The 18,629-nt window shown below is 51.5% G+C and overlaps 2 protein-coding genes across 2 annotated transcripts; one reads left to right on the forward strand and one right to left on the reverse strand.

Moving 5' to 3' along the window:
• Positions 1–110: 110 nt before the first annotated feature.
• Positions 111–3,394, reverse strand: LOC100899852 (uncharacterized). Its single transcript, XM_003745492.1, has 5 exons — positions 3,334–3,394; positions 1,157–1,230; positions 737–870; positions 476–567; positions 111–374 (listed from the first exon to the last, which is right to left on the reverse strand). The coding sequence occupies exons 1-5, from the start codon at positions 3,349–3,351 to the stop codon at positions 246–248; spliced, it is 447 nt and encodes a 148-aa protein (XP_003745540.1). The 5' UTR covers positions 3,352–3,394; the 3' UTR covers positions 111–245.
• Positions 3,395–9,443: 6,049 nt separating this feature from the next.
• LOC100908661 (guanine nucleotide-binding protein G(q) subunit alpha) lies at positions 9,444–17,646 on the forward strand. Its single transcript, XM_003745467.1, has 8 exons — positions 9,444–9,542; positions 15,686–15,829; positions 16,037–16,120; positions 16,312–16,653; positions 16,780–16,928; positions 17,053–17,169; positions 17,262–17,430; positions 17,564–17,646. The coding sequence occupies exons 2-8, from the start codon at positions 15,709–15,711 to the stop codon at positions 17,644–17,646; spliced, it is 1,065 nt and encodes a 354-aa protein (XP_003745515.1). The 5' UTR covers positions 9,444–9,542; positions 15,686–15,708.
• Positions 17,647–18,629: the final 983 nt, after the last annotated feature.

The following is an 18,629-nucleotide window of genomic DNA, read 5'->3' on the forward strand; positions in this document are numbered from 1 at the left end:
TATTCATGAGGTAAAACTCCGTGAGGCGAAATCGGGTCCGGAGGGATTCTACTCCACCAGACTTCCCCCGTTATATATTCATTGGGTATATTGTATAATACTCCGAGAGATATCGCTCCACACTTCCTGGAGAGAAATTCGGGGTTCCCGCCGCGAATTCGTTCAAAACATGAAGCCTTCATGCGTTGACTCCCGCACAGTCTGCCTCCAATTCTTTGCTAGACGAGGTTTTGTGGAATTACAATTCAACATCGCCATAGGAAGAACATCATCGTGATCAGTACTCCTATCAGCGTCAAGGTTAGAGATGCGATGACAGTACCGCGAGATGAGTTGCAGTAATCGCTCTGACATCTGCACACCTTCACCGTTCCCTGAGAGAAAAGAAGATATTTCGGGAATACTGCGTCGACGGGAAAGGAATCACCATCACGACCTACGGAGTACCTGCTATTCAGCGGATCTCCGAGCTCACCTGTCTCATTCGGGTTGCGCTGCAACCACTGCTGATGTCCATCCGGGACTTCGGCTCCTTCCCGCAGGTCCGACGGACCGATTCGATGATGCCTTTCAGAGGTAAATCGAGAGAGGAACTCGTGTCAACAAAAAAGATTCGAATTCCGGGTCTGACGGCCTGCCGCCGAACCGGAGCGACCCTCTCCCCTCAAGACTGATTTTTTTCGCTCCGAATCGGGAATCTTAAGAGTAGCGACACGCTAGTCAGACATTTTCTTACCATTGAGATCTTTGAAAATATGAAGTTGACAGCCGTAATCGCAATGAGTCACCGACACTTTGTCCGGTTGAAAGTATTCGTCCCGACACTTCAAGGTGTGGTTGATACCTATGGCTTCTTCTTTCTGACTCCAACTGAAATCGGGGGCACATAAGCATTGAGACACTCGGAACACGTCAATCGAGGAAGATTGGGTCTCGAGCTAGATGAGTTCCGCCAGGACCGTCGGATTGTACTCGCCGTTCCCGAGCGGGGAGGAATCCGTCCACCCCGGGATTCCGCCGCGGCGAGTCGCGGCGAAAACCTGGCTCCGCCCGGGAGGATTCGCAACCTGGGAAGTTTTTCCGACTCCGTCTCCGTCATATCTGGCCCTTGCGATTCTGCTCCTGATCTGGCACCAGGGCTGCGGAAGCTACTCACCTGCAAAGATAGCACTGGGTGCCCTCTATCGGCTCCGGGACAATGGTGCAACACAGAATCAGTAAGCAGGCCAGCTGGAAGGAGGAATCCGGAGTTGAGAACGTGCATATACATGCCTAGAAAGCGAATGTTGAGTTACTCCCCCGGCTCATCAGGTTCCGAACCGGGACACACAGACCACCGCGCGCATATTTCGACAGATGCCCTTCAGGCAATATCCGCAGCAGACTCGCCCACACCGATGGGGCGAGACCGTGTGCTTTGTCGCGACAAAATCGCGAGCCGAATTCTCACGCTCTCTTCGGTACTTCCCGATGGGCTGCCCGGGGAGCGAGAGACGAATCCTCGGGCAGGACATTATGGGCAGGAATCCTTCGGTCTCACTCAGGTAGCCATAGAGTGGAGAAAGTCAGACTGAGAAGGTCGGAGCGGTCATACGCGAAGTGTTCAAAGGGAACCCGCGACACTCTGCGAAACATCTTTCGTGAGACCAATCATTGCTCAGAACGGGCAATTCGATCCCGGAGGAGAGGAAAGACCGAAATTTCATCTCGGCTCCGCAGCCTTGCTCGGAAGCGAGTCATTCCCATCCAGTGCCTATCTTGTCCGGCTCTCTATGCTTTGGATGTCTGTCGGGGAATCCGAATCGGTTCCATCCGCGCTTCAATCAATGGATCACGACCTCCGATAGAAAGACGCTCGATATCGAAATATGTACGCGTCACCGCTCTCCGCACGATCATTGCGGGGGTTTCTTCACCGTCGGAATTCGATCATCGCTGGCCCAAGTATGCGACAGGTGCTACGAAAGAGCGGAGCACCTGATCCAGTCGTGACTCGACTGTCGCGTAGCCAGCTGTATGTCTTGACACCGTCCCGGAGCTTCATTTCGTAGCCGGGTCGAGCTCGACAAACAATCAGCAATGAGTGGCCAAGCATCGCTTCATTCTCGAAGTCGATGATGTTACTGCCGAAGACATCTTTCGCCAGAGGATCGACAGGGCGGTGACTGACAGAGAGTTGAAATTCTTTCGGACTGGCGGAGACGAATAATCAACGCTCGATAATAATCACGATCATAACTGCTGGTCGACGACAAGGGTCATTGTCTGAGGCGTGCTTCCAGAGGAGTCCAGAAACCCGAGGAAAGGGGATTCGGGAAAGATATCCTAATTACACGAAGCAGGACCTTATCTCCTCATGACGAGAAACAATCTCGGGCCCGCTCCCTATCACTGGGTGTCGTGGGCTCCAACTCTGGAGGGCTGATCCAATGTTCTCGATTTCGCAGGCTAGTCGACGCAGCTACCTTCGCTTTATCCCGTAGGAAAAGTCATGTGATGAAAGGAACGCATACGAGGCCATGAAGAGATTGAGAGAAACACAGAACAATGAAAAGAAACGGGTGGTGCTCGTAGCTGTATTAAAGCCTACGAGGTTCACGCCTATTCGTGAGCCATGCTCCATTCAGTCGCTTCCGCTGAAGAGCTAATCGCCGTCATAATACAGACGCTTAAGTTTCTTCTCGGGTCGGCGATTCACCTTAGTCCTCGGAAACAGTCAGGGATCTTTCACAGGGAATTCCGAGAAAATGCATTCGGAGAGGGTTCCGTCAACACGAGAACGCAAGCGGGATCGCAGACCGGTACGTAATTAATTCTGAGGCCTTCGTTGATAAGCGAGTGATTCGGAACGCATCTACGCGGGCGTATCCGATACACCTTCGCGAAAGAGTACAAGTCAGAAGCGAAATTAGTTTTGACAGCGCGCGAGCCTCACTCGAATCATCAGTCCCTAACTGTTGAGCACAATTTTCAATGGGCGTGTAAAACAGTCAAGGTTCGCCTGACGGTAATGAGAAATGAGTGACTGACTGGCTGTTCGATCGCTTGACAAGTTTGTAATTCGGATAATTCATCTTTCACATGGATAAATCCCGACGAGCGTAGGAAGCGAAGTGACTTCTCGGGTCGTATGAGGAAACTAAGCCTTCGGCACGCTACGTGACAGTACAAATATGTAGAAACAATGTAGAAGAAGACTCGACCGAAAAAGCATCACCAATACATCGGTCGCAGGGTCGAAGCGACACAGAGCAAACAATGTGGACTGAAAGCGAGAGAAGTCAAGAGCCGAGCTCGATGTGGACACATGCCAGTATAGCACGGGAAACTCACTACTTCGGTGAATTGCATCTTCGAAAAACGTGCTCACTGTACGAAGACGAGAAGTTGTGTGGGAATACGAAAAACTCCGCGACGGGAGAGGAGCCGCCGTGGTGGTAAGGGCTGCCCGACGATCAATGAGACGTTCCATGTAGGCTGGTACTTAGATCCCTACCTGATCCAGCGTTAAGAAACAGCCGTTGAGACTCGAAACCCGGTGCTCTAACCGGCCCCCATCCGGATCGAAGATTTGGTAGCGAGATCTCAGCCTTCCGCAGAGACCGCAAAAAGTCCCAAGCGAGACCCGTTCTCTGTGTGTCTCGGAATTACATACGACTCATCACCCATTAGATGTTGGTCTTCAGCGGTACCCACACATATCCTCATAGTTGGGAGGGTGTTCCTACGATTGTCTGGGAGCGCTAAGAGATGGGATCCGGAGCCCAGCTCTCCTGGTCTCCGACCCCCCGTCAACTTGGATGAGCTTGCTGCCGTTGGCGCATCGGTATGCCGAATTCTTTCCGCTGTGTATTCGATGCAGTACAAATATGCAGAAACCGGTCCACCTGCCGAATCTGCCGCTTCCGTAATCAGCCTCGAGTCTCTCTATTGGAATCCTCCGCCAGGTTCTTGGGAGTCACGATTCAGACTGCGTCTCCCGGGAGCCTTTTGGAGGCACCTTGAAGGGTCTGAGGGCAACCTACCCGAGCATCGAGGGCCCCAGAATGAAGAGTGTCTAAGGATCCGGCGCATCAAGGATGAATAACTTCTCGTTCGAGCATCAATCGGTCGCTCCTCTCATTGTGGAAATCGGCCGACTGATCGAAGTTTCAACTTCCTCTCGCCCCAAGGCTGACGGAGCACGCAAAGGAAGGTATGCATTCCCCATCGCGGGAAATTCAGGATCCGCCACCTAAGTCATCGCGCTCAAGACTTGTTGTTTTCAGTGCGTCGTGGAGCGTCGCTGCACGAGCTCCGATCTCGGCTCTATGCCCCTTGGGGCGTAGAAGGCGGATTTTACGGTGGCATCGCACGCTCCTGAAGATAAATTCCGATCGAGTTGGGCCGCTCGCTACACGCGGAGGCATTGGGTGAGATTTCTCGAATCACGTTTGATCGGACTTCGCCGACTCGTCCGGTTAATTTCATTCTCGTCGCGGAAGTCGGAAACGCAAGCCAGACCCTGGATCCGATCTCCACGACTGCGTGGTTACACGGCATGCTTCCTCTGAGGTGTTTCGTATGGTTCAGTTGTAGCCTCTGACCAGTGCCGGATTTACGGATTAAGCGCCCCCGGGCTCAATCGGGACCGCCGCCCTGATACAACCCATTTGGGAATGAATCCCGACTCTTCCCGGCGCTTGCACCAAGTTCCCGAGATCTGTTTTTCGGTGTCCGCTAGGAGCGTGCGGGATCCGTAGAGTTGGAAACAGTGGCGTAGCCAGAACGCCCGATCGCCCCCCCCCCGTAATTTTTTCCGAACCGTGCTGGGGCGACGCCTGTCAGCTTCTATGACGGTGACGAAAGCAGGAATCTCGGCATTTCAAGTCTAACGTTCACCTACTCTGTCGAATAACTTGTATAATACCTTTAAACACGATTGCAGCTTGCGAAACTATTGATTACTTGTATATTGACATGAGATCGAGATCTGATGATTCTGTGAACCTTTCGAAGGATTCGAAAAAAATTCCGCCCCCCCCCCAAAAAAAACTACCTGGCTACGCCACTGGTTGGAAATGGTAAGCACTCTTTTAGACGATCCCAGATTAGGATGAAAGAGAGTTCCCTTCCAAAATAGTTCATCATGTATGATCTCATCGATCATGCAAGGAATGAAATTTCGCCGCTCGTTTTCGAGTTGGCTCCCCGCCATTAACCTGACGGCTTCAGGTAAAAAGACAAAGTTGACGTCCTCGTCGTGGCTTCATTGAATTGTCGAGAATGAACTGCCGCCCCAGTCTTTAGCCTGCTAAGCCTTCTGGGAAAATCCGCCACTGACAGGAACCGTCACCGTTCTGACGGGTGAGGAGAGCCCAATGAGACCTAAACTGATCCGCGAGACTGAGCGGATGAGTTCGGTGGAGAAGAACGAGGTGGGTTCTTTCGAGCGGGAACATCATTCCGAAGTTACCGTCAGTCGGTTTCATTTTTTCGCAGCTCGTCTTGTTATTCTCTGTCAATGTCGGGCCGATAGCGGTGGATTTAGCGTACCAGTCCGAGAGCTTCCGGAGCTGGCATATGGACGACGAAGCCAATGTTCCACCAGACCGTGAGGTTAAGAGATACTGCTCTCGGGAGTCGGATACCTTCAAGGACCTTCCCCTGTAGCTGGGGTGGGAGATTCTGACAAAAAAAAGACATATCGGTTTTCTATACGCCTTGATTCGAAGACGGCTCGGAGTTCGCCGAGCCCATATCATAATACTTCGAACGAACTGATAACCTAAGAGACTTGGCTTTCCTCACGGAACTATATCAGTCTCCCGTCCGGTACTCCCACGAACGATATACTCGAGAGAACATTGAGAGATCAGGATAGAGATAGATACCTCGCATGAAGCGGTTTCCGATACCATGGCAAACTCTCAAGAGGTGAATCAGACCTTCAATGGGGAATTGAAGCCCGAGTGGGGAAGAAGGAATGCTTAGTGAGCTCATGGGACTATCCCGTGAGACACAGAGACTCATGAGGGAATTCGAGTGAGTCTCTGGAAGAGACCGATCTGAGGTCACATCGAAAATGAAGAGGTATCACATGAATTTCGAGCCTCGCTGTTTGCGATTCGTGTTCTTGATGTTCCGCTCGGTTTTGCCGCAGATGATCAGAGGATCGGTTGAGTTTTCCAATGGGATAAATGGCTGCTCGAGCTTCATGAAGAGCTCATCGATAATAGTGAAACTTAACCCAGGACAAGCGCAGACGTAAATCATAGTCGCCACCTGATGCCGGAATGCGACTCGAGCGGAACGGAGACCGCCGTGGTCTTCTTCAGCTAGAAAAGGCAGCGACTGAAGTTCCTGAGGGAGCCTCGTGGGGTCATCTCCAGCGTGAACGCTCAGGCCACTCGATCGGATACCTCTCTCATTCTGCCGCAAAGAACGGGAACCATCCGGATACAACGACGCTAATTTTCGCACAACTTATCGGTCGAGCAGAAGATCCTTGCTCTAATTGAGATAAAATCTGCTGGAAGATGGCGTGGATGAGGTAAGAGGCTTTGGACATAAGAGCTCAATAGAACATCTCATATGGAGGAATGCGCTCGAATTGCTATTCGGGAAATGTGATTCAAGCCTCAAGCCTTCGAAGGAGAGCTTGGTACAATTGGGCTTCATTGATTTGAGCTCCGGAAAATCGGATCCTCCGCTCATTCGGATCGAAATAGCCTGGCCCGATGTGTTTGTACCAAGCAGAGCTCACTATATTTTTTGCGGCCTGTTTTCGAGCAGAGAGGAGGCAGGAGAGAGAGAGAGAAGGGAACTTGCCCCTCTCACTACGCTTAGGGAACTCACAGGACGGAGCATCAAGCAAGAGAACAATGTTTTTGCTTTTTCCGCGTGAGGAACTTTGCTAGAGCGCCGAGAGTTGAGAAATAAACTGAAGCGCCGTTAGGTCAACTCGAAGGCTCGTCACGCAGAGTTTTCATGTTCGAAAAGCAGCTCATGTTGGATGATCTATCAGAGTGATTTGAGACTAACTCAGTTCTTCACCTTTCAAAGTCGAATTGACAGGGATATCTGCCAGAAGTGGAACTATCGGATTCTCAGGCACCGGGAAGCAGACCCCAAATAATTCTCCGGATGGGATCAGAGCTGGTTCCTCTTTGCCGAGTTCGGAGGATGGTCTCATCGGGCCTACCAGCTGCTGTATTCCCTCCATGTCGATCCCTGGATGTTGCTCTGAGCTCGATCCTGTCGGTGCCGGTGTGGCGGTAGTACTCGCTGAGTTTTCCTGGATGAAAGCTTCAGACGTTTCCCCGATGCCAGCTATCTGACTAAGCGAATGCTTCGTGGTCAGAGTCCTCACCGTGCAAATCCACCGCATGGAGCAAGCCTCCTCCTTTGGGCGACTAGTTCACGCTCATCAAGCAAAAGCGTCGAGTCGACAGCATGACCAGACTCTAAGTAGATCTCCATCCGGCTCGAATGCCTTGATGGAGACCTCCTGGGGATTTGGCGTCGAAAGAATCGGAACTTCGTGGAGATCCGAGTTGCCGATTCGGAAGTTGGGAATAAGGGATACCGATTATCGGAGATGCGATGTTCGGCTTGCCCATGTGGGTTGAGGCACGACAAAAATCGCCAGCGATCGATCGAGAGTGGGGATCGAGGCGATTCTACCAGTGGCGGATCTGGGAAGCGCCTTCGCGAAGACGGCGATACTCATTCTTAAAATTACGCGCGGGTATTGAATTCCTTAAAAATGCAATTGCTCGATGGGAGAGGGTAGTGGATGATATTGATTGTGATGATCTTTGCCTAAACTCTCAAGGTGATCGGGCGGTTTCTCCCCCATTTCCAATCCTGATTTTCGGACGCATTGGACCACACAGGATCAGACGGGATCACGACAGATAACACCAGGATCGCGACGGATCGGACCAGGCTCACCGCGGATCGCACCAGAATCGCGGTGGGTCGAACCAGGATCTCACCGAAATCGAAGTCATACCAGGATGACACCACAGTCACGCCGGGATCACACTAAGCTAACCTTAGGATCAAACCTGGATTGTGCCGCGATTGTTGTGATCGGAGAGAGATCCATGTGTGATCTGACGTGATCCCGAATCCCATCCCTAGTGTGTGGTGAAGGATACACATACGTATGTTGGCGCCGCCGCCGCTGCTGCCACCGCTGTAGTGCGTCAGTCTATGGCAAGCGGGAGAGCGAGCAAATGAGTGAGTGTGGGAGGGAGGGAGGGAGGGAGCGAGCGAGCGAGTGAGTGAGTGAGTGAGTGAGTGAGTGAGTGAGTGTGTGCGCGTGCGTTCGGACGTCGCTCTGTTCGACGACTACGGCGACTGGCTCTCTGGTTAGTGACGGTCGCGACTGTTCCTTCCAGCGAATGTTCCCATGGAGCGAGCGCGATAATTCGGACTGACGAGTAGGCGACGAGACGGACAGCCGCCGTCACAGCAGCAAGCTCATCCATGTTCCTAGCGGCGGGTGAGCCAGCGCAGTAGCCGACCGATACATCTGAGCCTCGCGGACGCCATCTCGGTTGGAGTGGGCTAACCGCTCGAAATATTTTCTAAAACGCTGCTCAGCGCCGGGCCCGACAGTGTGACGAGTGAATACGGCGCGTGAATCGTGCTATCTACTTCGGGTTTGGACGCTTTGGTGCGATGTGGATGCTTCGGCCACAATGACGGGGGCTACTAATCGCCGCTGCCCTCTTCGATCCCAGCCGCCCATAGATCGGCGCCGTCGGCTGCGCTAGGGTGTGCCAATGCCAAACACGATTATCAACAACAACAACAAATTGTACGATTTTTCTTCTTCCTCGACCATCATCGGTTGTTGGAGGTACGTGTGTTCGCCAGCAACACGCGTACGCCGCGACTACGGCGCTCCAAGACCGATTGTTCAACCCTTGAGTCTTCTGCGACCGCAACCTTTGCAGCAGTAGCGGCAGCAACAACAACACCAGTGGCAGCATCGCTTCTGTCGGGAACTGCGGGGACATCCACTGAAACAACGGCAGCTCTCGAGAGCACCCGACGCCCACTTCGAGGACAACAACAATACGTGCCGTGAGAGGAGTAGCGACTGACTGCGGAAGCTGCTGCAGTAGCCAGGCCGACGTCAACACCTGCGGCAAGAGCAGCGACTTGACGACGACTGCAGCAACAGTCACGGTGAAAGGAATACGCGGAGAGCGGCGCGACATCTTCAGCGACAGAATAGCATTCACTCTCTTCAGGAAATAACAACAACAGGATAAACAACAATAAAAAGAGAGCAACGGCGACTTTCACCACAACGACAACTGAGACAACAACGACGACGACGGATTAAGAAGGAATAGTGAAACTTGTGAAACATAAAGCGTCCAACAACACTGACAGCGAACTCTTGAGTTTACTCCATTCCGTCTAAACGTGTCGTTCAGTTCCGGCGGTAGTGGAACACCAACGATACCGCAATCACGATAACCTCAACACGAACAACCATTGATCTTTTCGAGGGGTTTTTGTCTTCCCGACAACATTTTAAGGTGAGTGCGAATTGGGGAAAACCCTTTTCGAGCGGAAAATCCGAGATTCATTGAGATCTTGCTAGCTTCCTAAGCTCCTTAAATTCGGATGGCAGGCTCCTCTTCGGGCCCATCGAGCAATGCATGGGGCTGCTGACATGCGGTGCCTGTACTCACCTTCAGGAGACAGACGGAGTCGTCGACGAGTGAGAAGCATTCAAGTCTACTGATCTCGATAGATGCGAGTCCGGAACTCAGCGAGGTTTTAGCGCGCAAAACCGGATTAGCTCCGTTGAGCTCAGAACGCTATTGGATCCGATTGATTATCCAGATCGGAAGATTCCCACATCCGGAGCTAGAAAAGATTCTGCGGTGACCGAGGCGAATTGACGACTATGGATCCTCCACCCGTCCTGTAGATCCTCTGTATCCCCCCGGAGGTCGTCCGGGTTTTCGACCGCGACCTGAAGAGGCCAGAAGGAGGGGCGGAGAAGCTCAAATACCTTAAAAACAATGAATATGAATATCGGGGATAGGAACGAGTCCCTCCCTTTCTCGTGGGCGTTGATCTGAGCTAATGGCTGTCAGTTTGAACGGTAATTATTCGGATGAACGGGGAACTCCTCTAGCCTGCTCATTTTGAGTTCGATTCCGAATGAGGTTCGTGATCGATTCGCGGTCAAGTTCCCGGGAGGGAGTTTTTCCTTCTGATGATCGGCAATTATTGTTCTAATCGATTCCCTCGGGTACTTGTTTCCTCACGGGAGAACAAAACGGATATTCTGAGGGGCTTATTTAGCCGCAATCACAGATCATTATGATGATGGTATCCGCTATGAGGAACGTGTTAATCGAAATGCGTGAGGAGAAACAGACCCCTCGCTCCAGCAATCGGTGGACGATGGGTCAAGCCATGCGGGTTCCCCAAGTTATTCCTACATTTGGAAATCGCGCCCAACTCTAAAGCTGGGAGACTCGGGCGGTTATCTGAATACGCGAAGATCCTCTCGTGCTATCTCGAGAACGATGTTCCTTCAGATCGGACGCTCCTTCTCGGAGACTTCAAGGGAGAACAATCCGATCTTCTATGATGCGTCCTGGTGCTTGCGAACCTCATTGTAGTACAAACAAACGGGAGGGAGAAGCGGACCTTTTCCTTCTTCCTGGCCGAATTCCCCGCTCGAATGATACTCTCGTGAATTCACGTCAGTACCTCCGTCGGAATTTCGCTTATCCTTCTCATCCTGCAGCCAGAGTATTTGACGGATGACGGCCAATTTGATTTTTGTGCGGTCGATCCCCTGGGATCGGGCAGTGTTTTTCCGGAATGTCATCTCGATCGTCGACGAAGCTGGGGAACAGCTTCAGTCCGGCGATCCCTCTTCATCACACCTCGCTCGCGAACGCGAACCGAATCTTGAGCCAGGAATCGTGGAATCAAATCGAATCCGCGTCCTGATCGCCAAGGAAACCAATCGCATCGGGCAAACGTTCCGCAACTTCGTTCCGCGTACCCCTTGCGGCCGCTGTCTCATTCCCCGTTCGGGAGTGTCCAACTGAAAATTTCTGATTCCGAGGATCGGCGTTCCGTAGCACCGGACGCTGGGTCTTCTTCAATCTCGAAAATCCCGCGGTCGACGATGGTCAGGGATCAAATCGACCGGGTCGCCGGTCTGGGCGCCCGCCCGCTCGCTTGCTGCTGTCGCTTAGCCACCAAGCAAACTGGCGGATCGCTGTTCGTCGATTGATAATTGGTGTTGTCACTGCTTGAAGCCTGCAGCGTCGCATTGTAGCAACAGCAGTCGACGCTGTTGACATTGCTTTTCAACCAAGCAGTCAAGCAACCACTGAACAAACGCATTGACAGCGTCGCAGCGGCAATGAACCCAGCTTGCGGGTCGGACGATCAATGCGCCGCATCCTTGTAGCCCGTGTTCCACTAACTGTCTGCTGAGCGGTCAGACGTGTCGGGTTGCTTCGAAGAGCAATTAAAGAGCTCATGACGCTCGAAGAGCACCTTCAGAAAGCGATCGACGGCCGAGAATTCGAAGCTCGTCAATTCGACCCGCCCCGCAACCTGTGAAGGTCTTCCGCCTGCCGCCATGTCGCTCTCGGATCCCCGACCTACGACAAGGTAGTTCATGCTTGGCTTGACCCGGCGAGCGAGGCTCTATGCTTCTAGATGGGACGGCTCAATGTTTCCATCGGAGTTCTCCAGCTCCGAGCGAGCAAATAGAACAGTTAGCGGTGTGATGAGCATCATCATCATCACCACCACCGCCATCATCATGACGGCGGCGGCGGCGGCAGCGGCGGCGGTGAGGGACAGGAAAAATGTGCGAGAGGAGGATTCGGACTCAATCAAGGGTATTGGGATCGGCGGATCGGCCGAGTGCTTAACTATGTGGTTGAGCGAGCGAACCAGCGAGCCATGGGCGGATGTACGGACTGCTTCGATATGCGTAACCTTTGCCAGTTGTGCCTATTCATAGATTTCCTTTGGAGGGCCTCGCCTTTCCAAAATGGCGCCGTCTGTCCGCCAGCTCGCTTGCCAGCTGCCCGCCATTCCTCCCGCCGTTTCGCCCGCTAACCTCCTACCCGAGCGCACGACTGTACACTGTGACTCTCATTCCTACCGGCGAGGGCGACCGAGGAGCTTTCCACTGGATTTTCCTATCCCTCACCGAAGAGAATGCGTTGAGTGACGCGTCAGATCGGCGTTGAACATTCAACTGTTGCTGTCATCGATCGGAATTCCGAATCAACGATCGAGCTATTCGGCCGAGCGACGGATGATGGGCGTAATTTGTGAATTATACTCGTACGCGCACGCGCCACGTTCATGCGGAAGCCAGCAGACGGGGAATCTCAGCGGGCGGCGGGACTCTGAACCGGATTGGAATTATCTACATGTCGAGTCTCGAGACGATCCTGGTTTCGCTGTGAGATCACCATCGATGCATCTCTCGACCTCGGGCATTTGAAGAAATGGGCTGGAAAGAGGAGCGGAGGAGGCTTCTGATTGTTTGAACCCCATCTCGTCACTCGTTGCGAGCTGGTCCCGGTATTCGTGATTTTCTGAGGTACGATCCCACGGACAGATCGGATTACAGCGTCGAGGAACGACGTCAAGTTCATGCTCCGGTTCGTAGAGATGAGCGTCGAGAGAGTTGGTGACATCGAATATCCATCAACTTGGCGATATTCTATGAAATGATCTGAACGCCACTCGTCAATAGAAAACGGAATCCTTGACTCCGATCGAAGGTAGATTCTTCCCGAAACGTAGGGATTGAATTTGCCAGTACCGATTCCTTTCCTGGGATTGTCTCGATGCTGCTCACAGCATTCAAGTGTATGTATCCCTTCTGGAATCCATGTATTGGTTGACTTGCGCGCTTGAGTCGCTGTCGCCCGGATTCAATAGAGCTGAACTTGATCGAACTCGTTCAGGCGTCGATGTTGCTCTCGCAATGCAGAAGACGACGAGCGCCGCGGATCTATAGCGCTCATGGGTCTTCTGGAAGATGGGTGTAAATGAAATACAAGCCCCCGATTCCTGGAAACGACGAGTAGGCGAGCGGATCGCGGCCGATCGGAGCCGATCCCGAAGCGGGAGTACTTATGAGTTATGAGAGTCCAGCGCCGCCGCCAGTCCATACCGAATTCTCAGCTTGAGACAATTACCGATGTTTTTTTCGTCTGGAATGCTCGATCTTGGGACCGAATTCGAAGTTTACACATCACTGCCGGGGACACTCCACGAAAGGTCGAACGCGAGAAGCGAAAACTCACAGGAGAATCTAGGACGGATTCCTTCATAGCTGGTCTGGCTCGAGTTGGACTGGATGCGCATCGGAATCGGACAGTGGAATTTCCAGGGCGGTGATCTCCCTACCTGTCGGATATTCCCCACGCGGGTTAATCGTTCCCGACGGAGCGATATCCTGGACAGAAGGAAAGACGCAACGTGATTCCGAGATGGGATCCTCGGAAACACCAGAATTACTAGAATTATTATATCCCGACTGATTCGAACGAGATCGGATACACGACTTTTGCTCGGCATGGCTTTTTCGGGAATGGGAGACTCTCGCGCAGCCTTCCGAGCCATTTTCTGTTTTACTTCTCACGATCAGATTCTTCGAACAATGTGCTGTCGATAAAAATTGATCCGGAAATCACCGGTTGCCTCGATGCATGTCTATTTTCGATCGGGTTTTCCCCGAAAACTCGGTGAGTCATGATCTGATGGCGATTGAACGGACGTAATCCAAAGGAAATTTACAGTACAAAGAGGGACAGTCCGCCTGACCATCGAAGGCAGCTTTGCGAGCGCCTTCAAGGGAAAATCGTGGCTACTCGGATCATGAGGACTAGAGTTTAGAATCCAATTGGCGAGAATATTTCGAGTTCTGATCGCGCGCATGATCCTCGTAGAATTCACGTTCAGTGCTCCTATCATTGAAGCGAGATTATCTGGGTATCCTCGATGATATTGATGCTTGAAAAACCGATTGAGTTTCCCTGCGGACCTGCAGGCAAGGCTCATCCCTGTGTCCTGTCTCTACCGAGGCCTTTGCAGGAGCCAATTGTCTCTGGAGAGGCCGTACCTGACCGAGTCCAAGCCTCACCGTTGACTTTGGAGTCGGCTCCCTCTTGTATTAGCCTGCCGATGCCATTCCGCGAACAGCGTTATAATTTCTTCGATCGAGAGAGCCTGTTGTACGAGAATAGTTCCTCGAACACGGGCCGCTTCAGTGACGAGCCCGACGAGAGCAGCGAAAGCTGACGCAAGTAGCCTGCCTCGCCTCCATGCGTGCCAGCTCGCTCGATTTCACTTTCTTCTAATTCCATCCCCGTTGTTGCTTTTCTTTTTTTCGTCCGTCGTCTCCGTCCGAGCTGCATTTCGAGAACTTCGACAAAAAAACGGTCGCATGATAGAAACATTTTGTCGGCACTTCGAAATTCAGAGGACGAAAAAGAGGTTATCGATTGAATGATCAGGAGATTATTTGTCTCGGACAGTCATCTGGGAGCGGGACCATCGGTGAAACCGTCCGTAATGGCCATGAGGAAAGCCAAGGATTGGTCCCCAGGGGCGGTGGGGGGCGAAAAGGGGAGGGGAGAAGGGGAGGAAGGAACAGTGTTTAACACGCGACTCCCTCGTTGAGCTTGCCGAAGGATGCTCCATCGGTTCTGAGCTCTTCTATTTAAGTAGGTTCATTCTTCATTCGTGCTCCAAGCTCGCCTCTTTCTCCCATCGATAGCCTGCCAGCGGCGATCTCGACTCCACCACTGCGGTTACTCCTCCACCACTGGTAGCGGTACCAGCATGATCATTGCTTTTCTCCTCAGCCGTTTCTCCATGGTCCCTTCCTTCCGCTGTTCCCTTCCTTCTTTCCTTGCACTCCCTACAAGAAGCGGGATGGATGCGCCACGAACGGCGAGAGCTCGAACAGCGGTAGCAAAATGGGCCAGACAGCGGACTGAGTTGGACTTGATATATGTGGAGGGGGAGGTCAGGGAACTAGCTGTGACCTCGCCAATGAATGATTCGAACGCACAGCTCAACTTCTTCCGCTTTTCCAAATGCCAATAATACCTTTTGTGATGATTTGGTCTGCTCCCCGACGGATTGGGCCGATCGGGTGTCACTTTACGAGCTGCTCCCGGTTGGGAGCGTTGCCGAACAATGGCGATGTATGTTCGAAATCTTCTTTGCGGCTTCCAGTTGCATATCATCGATGCAACGATAGAGAATGAAATGCCTCGCACACGTATCCTGCAGGACAAGCTCCGGATAAGTGGTGGGGGATAAAAAATGCGTGGACGTCGTGTCGCGGACAGCCCCAGATCAGGGAGACGGCTAAATATATTTATCTCGTCTTACCCGTAATTACTTGCGATCAGGATCGCCGGTCCCCGAACTTCGCCCGGATAATTTGATGTGGGATCAACAAAAAACATAACAGAAAAATGTCCCCAGCGAGAGATTCGATACGAGGGAAGGAAACGTTAGGGAAAGGAGCCAGGGGTTCTTTCGTTGTCGGTAGCCCCTGTTTGACTGAGCGAAAGTCATCTGAAAGGAGTACGTTTAGATGTCTTGGGACGAGCATGAGCTGTGCAGGTCACAACTATAACGCTCTTGCTTTTCTTTGCAGTTACACGGGTTCTTGCAGGCAAAATGATGGCCTGCTGTTTGTCGGAAGAAGCTAAAGAACAGAAACGTATCAACCAGGAAATCGAACGCCAGTTGCGAAAAGACAAACGCGATGCCCGACGAGAACTTAAATTACTGCTGTTGGGTGAGTACTTGGACGAAGGTCCTTCCGCTAATCTACACATCGCAGACAGCCTGAGCTGATCCGAATATCCGGAATGGATATCAGTGTCTGTTGGCCCACGGAGGAACAGGAACAAAGAATAGCTCTTCCACAATAGTGGAAAATCTTGAACATTCCCCATGATTCGTGGACTCATTCTGACCGAAAGATTATTGTGCTTCTCCGCAGGGACGGGAGAGAGCGGGAAATCAACATTCATTAAACAAATGAGAATTATTCATGGGTCGGGCTACGACGATGACGACAAAAGAGGTGAGATTTATCTGTGCTCAAGTCTACACGAATGGCCGCCTAAGATCGGAGGTTCCCATCGATGCACATGGGCTCCAGAAATGATTTTCCCATGGCGGTGGTAGACGGCAAGGGACGATTCTCCTGAAGATACACTGAACGAAGAAGAATTCGGAAATATTTTCCTAAGATTCTCCATTGTTTCCGTCCAGGGTTCATCAAGCTCGTCTATCAAAACATCTTCATGGCAATGCAATCCATGATCAAAGCGATGGATATGCTCAAGATTTCATATAAGGATCCGACAAATACGGAAAACGCACAACTGGTGTCATCTGTCGACTACGAGGCCGTCACGACATTTGAAAAGCCTTTCGTCCAGGCTATTCAAAAGTTATGGGCCGACCCAGGAATACAAGAGTGTTACGACAGACGACGGGAATACCAATTGACGGATTCTGCCAAATACTATCTTTCCGACATAGAGCGCATTGCTCGAAGGGACTACCTGCCTAGTCAACAAGACATTTTGAGGGTCCGAGTGCCAACAACAGGTGAGTTTCGCTTCGGCACGCAGATCCCCCTCAGCTTATCGATAGGCAATGAAATAGAACGCTAGAAGAAAGTGTCCAGACGAGAGGATTTTGAGCGAGGGTCCTGAGTTTCCGGCCTCATTCCAGGAATCATTGAGTATCCATTCGATCTTGATTCGATAATCTTCCGCATGGTCGACGTCGGAGGACAACGTTCCGAAAGACGAAAATGGATCCATTGTTTTGAGAACGTGACTTCGATTATATTCTTGGTTGCTCTCTCTGAGTACGATCAGGTGAGTTAGTCAATCGGTGGAGCTCTGGCAAGAACTGAGAGCTCATCGTCAGCGCCATATGACGACCATCACTTCACATGTTGGACTATGACGATCACTACATTCTTCTACTCCTTCCTCACAGATTCTATTCGAAAGTGACAACGAAAATCGCATGGAGGAGTCGAAAGCCCTGTTCAAGACAATTATCACTTACCCGTGGTTCCAGAACAGCTCGGTCATATTGTTCTTGAATAAAAAGGTATGAATCCGCAGAACTCACCCATGAGATATACATACCGACTCATCTGTCCATTTGTTTATTTGCTTCAATCGCTCGTCTCTCGGCTTCAGGACTTGCTCGAGGAGAAGATCACGTACTCACACCTGGTAGACTACTTCCCGGAGTACGATGGACCCAAGAAAGATGCTATCCATGCCCGGGAGTTCATTTTGCGGATGTTCGTCGACTTGAATCCGGACTCGGAGAAAATCATCTATTCGCATTTCACATGCGCTACAGGTAAATCCTGAACGCCTTGGGAACTTGTGTTTTTCGCGCTCCCAATATTCCCCATTCCGAAAGGTCGGGGAACGTTCTACCCTTAATCGGTCAACTCTTCGAACATTTCGTTTATTGTTTTTATATTCCTCAGACACCGAAAATATTCGCTTTGTCTTCGCCGCTGTGAAGGACACGATCCTTCAACTCAACCTGAAGGAGTATAACCTTGTCTGAGGATATTTCACCGCCAGCGCTGCATGCATCGTAAACCTATACGTACCTATCTTCTGGTAACTATTCGCCATCGAGACAAATGGGAAACAATCATACCTCGAGATCGAGCAGCTCGAAGGAGTGCTTTCGAGTTATCGAATGGCTTGACCCGGTCATCAACAGTGTCCTCTACGACAACATCAACGCCAGAGAACCCCACAACTACTGCAACATGAACAACAACAAGAACTGGAGCAAGAACAACGTTTGGAACGGAAGAAGCGTCTTTTCGAGTGACATCAAGATGTCATCCTAAACCACTAGGATTTCTACTGATATTTTTACATTATCTTGGGGTCGTCGACGCAAAGCTATTTCCCACTACATTTTCCGGACGAAGTCGTCGTCGAACGCGTTTTCGCACGAAGAGGCTAGCAGTCGCCGGACCCACTCGTGAAATTGGAGTTTCGATCAACTCTGTCGCAAGCACTGCTAATCGTCTGAGTGCCGGCGCCGCCGCGCTGCTGCTCTCCATCGCTCTGAGAGGGCCGCCGCGGTGATGACGGCGACAACAGTTCCGATGATGATGATGATGATGACATCAAAAAACAAGAGCCCTCCCGGGGGTCGCTTGCTCAGATGAAGTTCTGTTCGACGGAGCTTGAGAGAAAACAATAATGGAATCGATTGAACAAGCGTTGCTAACTAGCTAGATGCTGAACGACACTGTCGTCACTGTCGCTATTATTGGACCGATCCGACTCTATGTGTCGAGGATGTTTGATGAATGCTTGAACCCGAATCGATCGGAGGAGAGATTGACAGTCGAAAGCATGAATGGACGGAGGAATGAATGAATGGATGAACCAAGCTGATGAATGTTAGGCCATTATGATGAGGGGCTGACCGGAGAGATGGATCGGTTGGATTGAGTCGATGGACTGGATGAGGAACTGCGACTTTTAAGGGTGAATGCGTTGATGGACAAGCAAAGATAAGAACGA

This window comes from Galendromus occidentalis, unplaced genomic scaffold, assembly GCF_000255335.2.
Source record: "Galendromus occidentalis unplaced genomic scaffold, Mocc_1.1 scf7180000077484, whole genome shotgun sequence".
Taxonomy (NCBI): domain Eukaryota; kingdom Metazoa; phylum Arthropoda; class Arachnida; order Mesostigmata; family Phytoseiidae; genus Galendromus; species Galendromus occidentalis.

Excerpts from the sequence above, each read along its gene's own strand:
- LOC100899852 (XM_003745492.1), bottom strand. Across the intron at positions 568-736 it reads TATTTTCAAAGATCTCAATG|GCATCATCGAATCGGTCCGT; the intron begins GTAAGAAAATGT and ends TACCTCTGAAAG. Across the intron at positions 375-475 it reads GCGCAACCCGAATGAGACAG|GGAACGGTGAAGGTGTGCAG; the intron begins GTGAGCTCGGAG and ends CTTTTCTCTCAG.
- LOC100908661 (XM_003745467.1), top strand. The coding sequence starts at position 15,709 with ATGATGGCCTGCTGTTTGTCGGAAGAAGCTAAAGAACAGAAACGTATC. Across the intron at positions 16,929-17,052 it reads CTCTCTCTGAGTACGATCAG|ATTCTATTCGAAAGTGACAA; the intron begins GTGAGTTAGTCA and ends CCTTCCTCACAG. Across the intron at positions 17,431-17,563 it reads GCATTTCACATGCGCTACAG|ACACCGAAAATATTCGCTTT; the intron begins GTAAATCCTGAA and ends TATATTCCTCAG.